Consider the following 12,717-nt stretch of genomic DNA (forward strand, 5'->3'; position numbering starts at 1 on the left):
CATGATCAATTCTTGCCCTTGCCACTTTTCAGTCATGCCAGCTGGTGCTTTGAGACAATTGAAATGCTAATTTGCGCTAGTAATGCTAATAGTAAGACAATTTTTGTGTGAGTATGGGTCGAATGAATGCTTCATGTACGCTAGTTCCCACAGTGCGTGGGATCTGCATGACTTTTTTTTTTTGCCTCTTCTCGCTTTGGCATAGAAGGAACAGTCAATGAAGCGACTGCTGGAATGGAAGCAGCGCATGCTGCAGTCTCCCCTGTGCAAGAAGCCAGGCCAGCAGCAGCAGCAGCAGCAGCAGCAGCAGCAACAGCTGCAGCACCACCATCAGCAGCACGTTGTGCCTTCTCCTCAAGAACTCCAGTCGGCAGTGCTCCGCAAAACACCGGCGCCTGAGTCCTCGCAGCCCCCCGAGCGGCCTCCATTACCTGAAGAGTACAGAAGACGGGCTTCTGAGGGTTCTAGGCCAATGGATGGCATGCCAGGAGGTCGCTTCTTCAACGCGGAGCCACGAGGAGAACCCGTGGGCCGGGCCCAAGAGTCATCAGCACCACCAGGACCAGATCTCATTCGTGGGTCTTCTTTTATAAGTACCTCTGTTGCATTTGTTTTGTTGTGCATGTTTTCCTGTTTACTAGCTTTTGTATTGTGGTTCATTTGGTATTCCGTCACTCACTGGCACAACCAGAATTTTCTTTATTTGGTGAGTTTTTTATGCCCTGAAAAAGTAGAGCCACCCAGCCACCCCACCCATCTCTCTCTCTTTTCATTTTTTTCATGAGGAGACATTAAAGGAACGGTATATGGTTTATGCTGTTAGATTATTGCTGCAGCATTGTCTTCAAAATGAAGGCTGATCTTCTCTTTCTTGAATTTCACACCTGAATACTTGTGCTGTGATTTCAGCCTGTTGCTGATGTTGTGGCATTTACACACATCTGGATCCTTTCTGCACTGGAAAAGTCCACAGAAGTTGCCACAATGAGCCTTTGGCTGCTTTTGAATGCAGTGTACTGGCTTCCACATTGTCAAACAAATCATAATGTCATCAGCAGAGGATTTTCAACCCTCTGCTGATGAGGCTGGCCTATTGGCAGTTGTGTAAGTGTAATCTTTAAACCTAGCATTGCTTCACACAAAATATGGTAATGCTATGCTAAAGCTTCCTAGTAACTACAGTTGTAATGTTGCCAGACTACATCCAGTGTACAGCATTAAGATCCCTTAATGTGGTGTCAAAAAATTATTGCTGGTTATTTTTGGTTTCTTTCTAAGCTTTCCAAAATGTTTCTGTAATGAATCAGTCATAGAACTCCCTATGAGCATGGCCTTCCAGGAGAGAAAATAATGATGACGTCTTACAGGAAGGTTTAATGACCTTTGCATAAAGTAACACCCACATTTAATGTCATTGTTTTGTGGTGGCTGCATAAGGATATATTTAATGGCATCAGACAAAACAAAGTTTACAATCAAATTAATTTGAGCAACTGATTAAAAAGTATTTCATAGCATAACTTGTACTCAGAAGAATACCAAGAAATAAATAGACGAACAGCAAAAGCAACACAATATGCAAATAGAAAATGTTAAATATTGGGTGTCTATTTTTCTTGATACAAAGCTGCTATTTGTTTTGCCTGATAAGCAATGGGCATCATATTTGCATTTCCGTCATGCTCTGTCATGCTGGCCATGTTTGTTGACAACACATAGGGTTCATATCTTGCTCAAATTCTGGGTCCAGTTTCATGGCTTAAGTATCCTTTGATTATTTATGTGACTGTGGCCTGGAAATTTTAGATGATTACCATAAACCTCTAAAACTGAATTTAATGAAAAGAGATCTTTTGCCAGAGCTGTTTGACAAGCCCTGTGAGACTATAGTATGCTAAGGTCATTCAGAGTCTTCAGTTTGGACTCTAGAGAAAATCAGCATGCATGTGAGCACTTGTGAAAGATTTCAGTTTGTTGTTCTCAATTGCCCAAAGGGTAGCACACTGGGTATTGTATAGAGGTGAGACTCCATAACTCTCCTAGGAGATTTATATATAGACGTAATGAAAATGTAAAAAAAAAGTGTGCGAAAAAAAAACAGTACTCTGTTTTATTGATTAGATGATGGAAGCATGAAAGAGTGTAGGTTGGTTTTGTAACAAATAAATGACTGTTGCTATGTCCGCAATTTGTCACAACTCTGCTGCCCTGTATGAAAAGGAAAATGAGCCGTAATTGGTGTGGGCGTTCAGCATAGCTAGCATGTTTTAGGGCGTTGATCATAATGAGTATGTGATATTCTGATAAGTAATTTTTACTGGAGTGCATAATTTTGTAAAGCTAAATGAAAACATGGTGACAAATGCAATCTTTTACTGGTTGTATGTCCTGTGGTCCCAGTAAGGTCATGCTGCCACTGACAGCATTGGATCAGTCTCTTAAACCCAGGATTTCAATGTTAACGAATAAGTAGACCATTAAAGCTTATACATTTTTGTTTTGCCAGCTCCGCAAGCTTCTGTGTAATATTGAGGTATTATTAGCAAGTAAAGAAAAACAGTATCGTAGAACCTCGTTCATGTGTTTTGGAAAAACCGCGAGAAAAACGTGTTAACTGGGAAAACGTATGATCCAATGTAACTAAAAAAATTGACAGACTTAACTATTGTTGACATCGACGTAATGTGAAGCACCGCGGGGATCGTTGCAGCTCGAGACGCCGACACATGTCGAGCTGGTGGGGCTCCGGTGGCCTGAGAAGCGTTTTATTGTTCTTGTATTGCGGGGTGTTTTAAGAGAACGACGGGAAACTGAAACGACATCAAGCTGGTGGGTGACGCCGGGTGCCGCCGAAACTAAACGTGATGCTCACATCGCACCGCCTGCAGCAGGGAATGGCTGCACATTTGGATTATCGCCTACTAAAAGCGTGCAGTACGCTACCAATGGCACTACGCACCACGCGCTGTGAAACAGATAGGTGATCATGCTTATCGCATTAGGTTTGGCGGCGATAGCTCGGAATGCGGCGTGCGACTACCCGGCCGGAGGTTTTCCGGTACCGGAATAAAGAACTGTGCGCGGCGTCGTTTTCATGTGAGAGGGGCAGCCAGTACTGTTGTCGATCGTGCGCACCTCGCGCCTTTTCTTGTTCACATGGGTTCTAGCTAGCGGGAAATGTATACGATGGCAGTCTGCAGCAGGGAACGGCGTGGCATTTCGGTTATCGCCTATTAAACGCCTGCGCTATGCTTCCGACGGAACCACACACTGTACAACAGATAAGCGAAGATGCTTATCACAATAGGATAGGCGGTGATAGCTGTGAATACCGCATGCGACGACACTAGAGAAGGATTTGCTGGTACCGAAATGAGAAACTGAGTACGTGCCGGCGTTTTCACGTGAGACGGCGGGCCAGTATTGCGGTGAAGCTGCCGCGGTGGGCAGCTATATGCTGTTCTCGATCGCACGCGCCTTGCTCATTTTTTTGTTTGCATGGGATCAAGCGGCCGGAAGATGTATCATACGATCGCGGTTTGGCGACGTACTGGGGTGCGACCAGAGATCGTTGTTCGGGAGCACGTCGTCTGCTAGGCACCGAACCCGACGAGAGGTGGGAAGCTTGGAGCGATCATACGCTCGTTACAAGACCAGCTTCGCATGGCGCGTCTGGTGGATTGGATTGGATCCAACCGGCAGCTGCGACTGTGAAATAGCATGTTCGGATCCAATGCATAGTTTGATTCGAGAAAATGGCGCTTGCGTTGGGAACTTAGGTTGTTGTGCTGGCGTTGCTCGAGAAGGAAGGAGAGCGGGTGGGCGGTGTGAAACACGTTTGAAGAAATGGCACAAAGGGAATTCCAGCGTCGCTTTCATTTCTTGAAACAAATAGTGCGTTGGCTGTACAGTGAAATCGACCCCGACATCGGTACCAGCGAGCCACTGAAATGTTGTTGCTGCCTTTTGAAAAGTGTGCCACTGTTCCCGTCGTTTCTTATTTGTTTTTTCTTCTCGCTGTGCACGACACTACCTAGGGACGACGCAGAGAAACTAATAGTTATAAATTGTAGTAGTCACACCTACTACTAGTTGAAGACGTGTTTAAGCTTGAGAAGAAGAAAATACATTTTTAGATGCAGATTTCATTCACTGGAAGACGAGAAACATATTGTTTTATAGTACGTATACTGTCTGCAAGCAGACGACAAACGCAGAAAGCAAACTTCCAGGCAGTTCACCGCTTGCCGATTGGCTGCTCTCACTGCCCCGTTCTCAGAAATTTTGCATATTGCCACTTTGTGACATTGTAGCAACCGAACAGAATGCGTATCAAACAAAGATCTCCGATCGCACCCCTGAACGTTGGCGTCGAAAAATCGTGTTTTCCGGGAACGTATGAACCGGTAAAAAATGAGCCTAACTCTATTGGGTCATTTTTTTGTGTTCTCGATTGCGAACGTTAGCGTCGGCAAAACATACGTAACGGGAGCATATCAACGAGGTTCTGCTGTATATACATGTACAAACTGGGGTAGCTATTGCAGTTCTCATAAGCCCTCACGTTGATCATGCTAGAGTAAGGTGCTCATTTGTGTTCTCTTCCAGCCCATGTGGCGACACTTGCAATGTTGTTATGTGCACCTTGTTACGGCACAACACGACCAGTGGTGTTAATTAGATGTTTGCCATGAGGCAACCCCCACCCATCCATCAGTGCCTACCTAGAAGCCAATGCAGTGTTGACACCGACGGCTGACAGGCCCACTAAAGGCACCCACCCCCACCACTACCTGACAGCCTGAACTAATGATGAAAAGGGCCCACGTCAAAGGCTACCGAAGCCCAGAACCGACCGTGGATTTCCATCTTGCCGCATATTCCATAACATAGGGTTTCGGAGGCGGGGTTACCGCGGCCGAGGGTCCTAATGTGACTCGGACGTTTAACTTGCTCCTGCATGGAGTGGGCTTCCATAACTGGAGCCATGTAACCAAGCCAATAAACCCTTTTTCCTTCATTCCTACTACTGGACGTACTCGTCGATGAGCTTGATGAATTCCTTGCCCTTATGCCATCCGAAGCCACAACAACCTTTGAAGGATGGGAAATCACAACGCAAAGTTGAAATGCAAGGGTTGCATGCAATGTGGGCTTGTTGTTAATGCATCTTGAATAGGTGTACGGTAACACAATTAAAAGATAGGACAAAAGAAAACACGCAGGGACACACGCAGCGCTATATATGTAGCGCTGTAGGGCTGTACCTATCCCTATGTGTCTTCTTTTATCCTGTACTCTAATTGTGCTACCGTACACCTATTGAAATGCAAGGAGCCTGCTGCCTTTTTTACCATTTCGCAGCCCATTATAATATTGATTTCTTCACATAAATGCTACTACAAAGATAGTTGCTACATCTGAAAACCTGTAAATTTCTTCAGAACGTTCATGAACTCGGGCTTAGAAAATGCGGCACATAGCTGAAAACTGTGCAATCTCTCACTGCTTGATATTTAGCTGCTGTTACAACCCAGGACAACCTGTATTTGCCAAATCTTCAGCTGGCAGTATCTGAGAGGCACGAACTCACTATTACCGAGTCATGATGACTATATAAATTTCTCTCCTGTAAGAAGCTGCTTTGCAACACTGGTTGGCCAGCAGCAGTATGCATAGCATTCAAGCAATGCATGAAATTGTAATTTTGATTTATTAAAACAAGGGTATATTAAAGAAGAAAACTAGCCAGAAATTCTAAGAGGAAGTCTCTCTTAGGTGCAGGTTGGCAGTTTAGGTGAATAATGGTGCCTTCTTGAGAATTGCTGCCGTTAGCTTGCTTCGCAGACAGTGCATATTGTAGTTGCTGTAATGGGCTAAAGTAGTAAATTAGCTAATTGTAGTAAATTTTATGCTTCTGGACATATCAAATCTTAATTTTGGTAAATTGCCAGCAGAGCATGTTAAACCTAGTTTTTTTGTGCTGGTCCCATAGGATACCATGTAAAACGTGGGGATGTGCTGTGAACCTTGTATTACCTTGTTACCCTCGTAAAACTTTGGGCTGCCTATGGCAGGGACGTGGGCAGAGAGATTTTCTTTTGAAATCATTCCCTCTCCATATTCGGAAATGAGCATTCTAGCCATCATGGAAGATTTTGAGTGGCTTCCAGAAGGTTTGCAATCATTAGCACCTCTTAACATCAAGAGGCTTTTCTACTTTGTTTTTGTGCTGTGTGTGCACTTATTTGAGCTTGCAGTCACCAGCATGCCCTGCTTAGCCATCATTAATTTAAGAAGCTTCAGATTAATTGCCTTGCCTTCTCGAAAATGTTCTGCAATTTTGATGCCGCCTGTCCACTGTGTGTCACTATTTATAGTAGCCTGTTGCATCAAGGCCTGTCTGTGTTTTGTTGTTGTTATTCATGATGTAGCATGGTTAAGTTTCACTTTCGTTGAACCTGTTTTATTTTTTCTGTTTGGTCCCCTTACCCCCTCCTCTTTTCTTTCTAAAATCCTCAAAAAAAACAACAACAAAAGAGCATGCAAAGATGTCACCTTCAAGGTACAGTGACAGCCCGGATTATGTTAACTTGCGGAACCTTCGTTGTGATCCCAAATTTTACCACAAGAAACAGTCCCAAAGTTGCACGCCCCCCAATGTGCAAAGCCAGAAGCCCTTGCGTTCCTGCCTGAGCCAGTCAAGTGGTGACCGGAGACCATTGCCTGCACAGCATGAACAAGCAGGCAATGATTGGAGCCAGCCATCATCGAGAGTAGATCAAGGTTCTACTGGTTTACGGGGCGAAACTTCTCCATTCAGTCACCGTCATGATTCTCGTAGCACAATTCAGTCACAAGCTTTTAGTCCCTTTGAGAAAGCTTACTCCAATGAAGTACACAGCAGGTCTTACACTGAAGCACATGACAAGCCTTGCACTGAAGACAACCTTTCTAGCTTCTACGACACTGCTTATGTGCATTCTGGCAGGCAGCTGAGTCCAACTAACATTCTTGTGCAACGAGGCAACCAAAGTGCAACTGCAAGTAGTCACATAAACAGGGAAAAAAAGGCTCAGCTACTGCACGAGCCGTTCACTGAAGCCAGGCAGACAAGTTACTCTTCACCAGGTTCCTCTTTGCCAAGGCACCAGCATGATGAATCAACATTTCTTGAGGAAAAGAGTTTGCTGCAAGCTAGGCAGTTCACGTCCCCTCACGGCAGCACTGTTAGAGACTCGAAGATTCTTCTCAGGCATCACAACACCCAGCTGTTATCTGATGACCGTGCCACTGATCGGGACAGCAGTCTGTCAAGGTCAGACCAAGGTTTGGTGGGCAGTCCACGACCTGACGTGCCTCAGGAAAGGCTCTATGGCAATGCTGACATGTGGCTTCACAAGAATAGTTCTGGCTCTTCATGCATGTCACAGTCTGCTAAAACCACCACACAGGATGAGGAAGCGTTCTACATCAAGAAAGAGGACTATTACAAAGCTTCACAAATGTTTTATCCCAAGCAGCCTGCTTCGAAGACCCTTCTAGGTTCCATTTCTGACCTAGAAAGCAGTGGCAGCGGTGCTGCTGAAATGGAGACCTTTGACAGCCGTTACCGTCGCAGCTCAGCCACACCGAAAAGTCCGCAGTGGGAAATTGACAAGGATGTGGGACTTCCGGTCCCTGACAATTTGGACGTTTCCTTCCAGTCAACTAGCAATAATTCTGTCTTTGAAGCATCGTGCGAGTGCCAAACACCAGGGGATCAGAGCCCGGAGCTGTTCCAGGGCACTCTGCGCCCCAATCGAACATACGTGAGGGACCGGCAACCCTCCAAGAGTCCCATTCATGTGTCAAAAGACCTTGGCAACGACACCGAAGCAACCGAAGTGAAGACTCCTGTGGGCAACTCAAGCTTTGAAGAAATGAGAGCTGCATACCAGAAAAAGAAGGAAGCACCACCTGTAAACATAGTACAGGACAGAATTAAGTGCTTTGAGCCCAAAGACGAGAAGAGTCCAAGCCACGGGGAAAGTGTTCGAGAAAGCTGGGAAGCTGCAGAGCAAAAGCAAATTGGAGAGAGAAATGCATCATCAGTGTGCAATAATGAAAGTGCACAGGATGTTGAGTTCAGGGCCAGTGCTTCCGACGCAGAGAAGATTGATTCCCTAGCAAAGTATGGCAGCACGTCCATCCTTGCTAGCCTACACAGAAGTGCAGAGTTGAACCGAGAGGGCGCACAGCATACACAAAACGATAAGCTCCGGCAGGAACAGGCGCAAAAGCCAGATACAGTGCTGTTTTTCAGGCACTCTCCGCAAGAACCATCCCCTTGCTCAGTGCAGTCTAAACCACCTGAGGCGCACTACCTTCCCATGGGCTGGCTGACAAGTGAGGCAGATTATGTTTCCATGAATGTTGATCTTAGTCCTGGTTGTTCACTTGAAGAGCCAGTTTACAATGAGCCCATGTTGCCAGTCTCTAGCTACGCTCATGAGTCTTACGGAAAGTCTTCATTGGCTTGCCAAATCCTTAAATCTGAAAGTTCAGGATCGAGCAGCAATGGTTCAGCTGAAAACATTTACGAGCAAGTCCAACAGACCTCAGAAGACTTGCATGCCATGCCATATCACAGCACAGGGGACAGTGTACAGTCTAAAAGAGAGAGTCCCCCTGTTTATGAAGAGCCATACCGACTGGCACCTTCGCAGCCTGAGAGCAAGTCACCTGAGAAGCCAAAGGGTCATGAGTTGTTTATGAAAGACGGATGCAAGCAGCTTGTGAAAAAGGCCATCCCAGATTTGTTGCACCATGAGGAGGTCAAGGACTCTGGAGCCTCAGATGCGGATGATGAGGCTAGCCGGGCTGATTTTGACACTGCCACTTCATCTCTGCCGAGCTACCAGAAAGAAATTCTGAATGATCATCTGTCTTCTGTCCCTCTTCGCTCACCGGCACAGCCCTACTTACCTGTTTACACGTCACACACCACAAAATACTCATTCAAAAAGGAAAGAAAGCCTGAGGATACATCAGTACAAAGTACTGATGCTTTTAGAGAACCTGAGAAATGCAGCCCAAGCCAGCATTCCAAGTTTGTGTCCTTTGCTGGAACAGCCACATTGACAAATTCCAAGATGAACCCTGATGCATTTGTCAAATTTTCTTCTTACCAAAGTGAGAACAGGCCCACTAGTATTGGACTGTTAAAGAGCCTCGATGGTGAAACGAGCTCCAGTGAGGCTGGTTCTAGCCTGACTAGCTCCGTGGTTAAAACAAGCAGTGCAGATGCCTCGCTACGCTGCTCCTCAACTCAGGGCAACTTTAGCCAGGTTTCGTCGCCCCTGCTGTCTACTGCCCCTGACGTCTTGCCATCAGAAGTTCGAAGTGTTGTCTCAGAGTGCAACTCCAACAAGGTGCTAAACAGCAGCAACAGTGCACCATACTACTACTCTGACATCTTTGGCGACAAGCTCGGATCGGCTTTTGGCAGCTCAGCAGCACGACCTGCTAGTCAGCAGTTGCGCACAACACCCAACATGCTCAACAATACTCGTGATGTGACATCTATGTCCCCACATTCCAAGGACCATGTTGGTCGTAAGGTCAACAAGATCTCAACTCCACAAGCTGGGCTTGGTGTCAGCCATACACGCACGCGCAGCGAGCCGCAGTCAACAGACGACTTGGAGAGCACCCTTCGCGGTCTTCTCCACCCCGCGAACACCCGCAAGTTTTCCGACGCCGAGCGCAACAAGTATGTTGCCGGTCACACACTCGAAAAAACATCGCATATGTCGCGCTCTGTTCTCTGCCATATGCGCAGTAAGCAGGCAGCTGAAACAAGCCAGCCAAAGTCAAAGGAATGCGCTCCCCCTCCACATGATTCTGGAGAAGGTGCGGAATGTCGGAGCTCTGGGAGGATGCTGCCGAGGCGTTTGTCTCGCTCGCTGGAAGACATCATTGACAGCTCGCCGGCAGAGCATGTGAGCCGCAGCAAGACACCTGTGATACCAACATGCTGTCAAGATGAGCCCTACTACGAGAACGTTGGGTTTGGGAGTGCACGTGCGCAGGCGTCACCTTCGAAAGCACTCAGTGGTGCTAGCCCTCAGGTGTCGCCAGCAAAGCACAGCATTTACGACGGTGAGGATTTGTGCAGGGAGTTTGTGGCTGCCAGCGTGCTGAGTGATCCCCTTGGGATCCTGGGGAAATCTGCTGGACAACTTCCTGCTGAAAAGCAGCAGAAGACAGCGGCTTGCAGCAGTGGCTTCATGCAGATGGGTTCCTTGAGCTCCAGTCTGGGATCGCTCAAGTTGTCTTCGCCTGAGCGTCAGGAGGCTCCTTTATATTCCAGCTGTAGCCCTCAGATTGAAACAGGTAAACCACATTCTCTCTCTCTCTCTCTCTTTTTTTTTTCTGCGATAGAAATCACTTGTTTAACAGTTAGATTATTTCTACTTTCAATTTGACCCTGCAAACCTGCACGGATTTGTTTATATGTTGAGTGTGCATGTTTGTGCATTTTTAGCCTGCGGCTTTGTTTTTATATAATGTGCGTGCCTTCAGCATGCCCAGCCAATACTTTATTTGTGTGTGTAGAACGTGTACCAGTTCTAGCATTGATTGATATGGGAGCAGCTATTTCTCTTATTCACGTTGGCTTGTGCATTCATCTACGCAAAGTTACTACACCTTACAGTGGAGCTCTTCTTCATGGTGCAAATAATGTTCTGATTCGGCCATCGGCGCAATGCGCCGTTAGAGTTTCGATCGACGGGATACGCCGCCATATCCAGTTCGCAATGTTGACTTCCTGTGCTCACATGTTTATACTAGGGTGGTACTTTCTTTCTTCGGCATCTGCTTTCATCTCGTGCCGTCAACGCCTCGTTAACTTGACATAGACCGACAATTCCGATGACGTGCACGAACCACGCCTTCGCTTACGAACTGCTGACGATTGTATGGTGCCCCTGGCCGCGAACAACTCCTTATAGTTAACTCTGACATCACCAATGGTGACGTTTTAGTTGTACCGTCAGCCCGTTGCTTATCCAAAGGGATTGCTGTGGCACCAAGCCTTGTTCGTTTCTCTAACCCCACGGCCACTTTGGCTGTACTCAACACAACCACTGAGCCAGTCCTGTTTCTAAAGGCGCTGTTCTCATGTGCGTCTTGGACACTCAGCCTGTCTCAGTGCTTACCTTGACTACGGCTGTTTCACAACCACCCACAACTGTAGATCCGGTCGCTGCTTCTGATCTCGCTAGTACCATAAGCTCCGATCTAACGCCGCAGCAGACGGGGGAGTTACTGGCATCGTTATGCAAGCATAAAGACTCCTTCGGCATCCACTCTCCTCTTCTGGGACAGATTTCTGCGACGGCTCATTGCATACACACAGATGTAACTTCCATCGTGCACTGGCGGCCATATCGCGTTTCTTCCACTGAACACCTGATCATCGATACCTATGTTGCCGACATGCAGAAACGTAGCATAATCCGACCATCCTCAAGCCCTTGGTCGTCACCTGTCGTTTTGGTGCATAAGAAAGACAGCTCAGTGCGATTTTGCGTAGACTATCATTCCTTGAACAAAATAACCCGCAAAGATGTATATCCACTGCCCCGAATCGATGATGCGTTAGATTCATTACAAGGCACACGGAGTATTTCTCCAGCCTTGATCTATGCTCCGGATACTGGCAGATCCCCATGCACGAAGCAGACAAGGAGAAAACCGCCTTTGTCACACCCGATGGACTGTACCTATTTAACGTAATGCCTTTCGGCCTGCGTTATACTCCCGCCACATTTGAGTGGATGATTGACACCGTACTACGGGGCCTAAAGTGGAAGACTTGCTTATGCTACCTTGATGACGTCATCATATTTTTTTCGACCTTCCATCAGCACTTGCAGCGCCTCGAGAACTCCTGACATGCCTCTCAGCTGCTGGCCTTCAGCTGAATACAAAAAAGGGCCACTTCGCCAGCAAAACCATTGAAGTACTCGGACACCTTGTCAGCAAGGAGGGCCTTTGACCCGACCCCGACAAGATTACCGCTGTCCTCCGCTTCCCCAGGCGTCAACGCGCCAAAGACTTGCGTAGCTTCCTTGGCGTAGCTTAGTATTGCCGGCGCTTCATACGTAACTTTGCCACTATTGCAGCACCGCTCCATCAACTCCTTCCTTCTGGAGCTCCCTACGTATGGTCGGACGAATGCCAAACTGCCTTTGACGCCCTCAATGGTGTCCTTAAGTCTGAAGCTGTGCTTTGTCATTTCGACAACACCACACCTACTTTTCTACATACTGACGCCAGCGGCCACGGTATCGGCGCTGTTCTTCTGCAATGTCAGCAAAATTCTGAAGAACATGTGGTTACATATGCAAGTCGCACGCTAACAGCTGCAGAGAAAAATTATATGATTACAAAGCAAGAGTGCCTCGCCGTTGTTTGGTGCATCCAAAAATTTCGGCCTTATCTGCATGGCTGCCATTTTACGATCGTTACTGATCACCACGCCTTGTGCTGGTTGGCGACACTAAAGAATTCAACGGGACGTCTCGGCCATTGGATGCTTCGTTTACAAGAATACGACTTCGACGTCGCCTACAAGTCTGGAAAGAAACACCAGGATGCCCTCTCTCTCGTTGTCCCCTACCACCGTCTCCAAAGGCTGCTTGCTTACTACCTTCTGGGAGGAAACCG

General features: G+C 47.0%; 1 protein-coding gene across 8 annotated transcripts in view; it reads left to right on the forward strand.

The window, feature by feature from the left end:
- The window catches only part of LOC139057454 (serine-rich adhesin for platelets-like), a 116,344-nt gene that overhangs the window by 16,823 nt on the left and 86,804 nt on the right, over positions 1-12,717 (forward strand). For 7 of the 8 annotated variants that reach the window (XR_011512804.1, XM_070535767.1, XM_070535765.1 and 4 more), the window contains exons 8-9: positions 206-575; positions 6,541-10,377. Coding sequence is in view for 7 of the 8 variants with exons in the window: in XM_070535767.1 (XP_070391868.1) it covers positions 206-575; positions 6,541-10,377 (4,207 nt within the window). In the remaining variant the exon portion in view is untranslated. The remainder of the gene's footprint in view (positions 1-205; positions 576-6,540; positions 10,378-12,717) is intronic. The other variant, XM_070535766.1, reaches the window with a different exon arrangement.

The sequence above is a fragment of the Dermacentor albipictus genome, chromosome 3 (genome assembly GCF_038994185.2).
Source record: "Dermacentor albipictus isolate Rhodes 1998 colony chromosome 3, USDA_Dalb.pri_finalv2, whole genome shotgun sequence".
In the NCBI taxonomy this organism is placed as follows: domain Eukaryota; kingdom Metazoa; phylum Arthropoda; class Arachnida; order Ixodida; family Ixodidae; genus Dermacentor; species Dermacentor albipictus.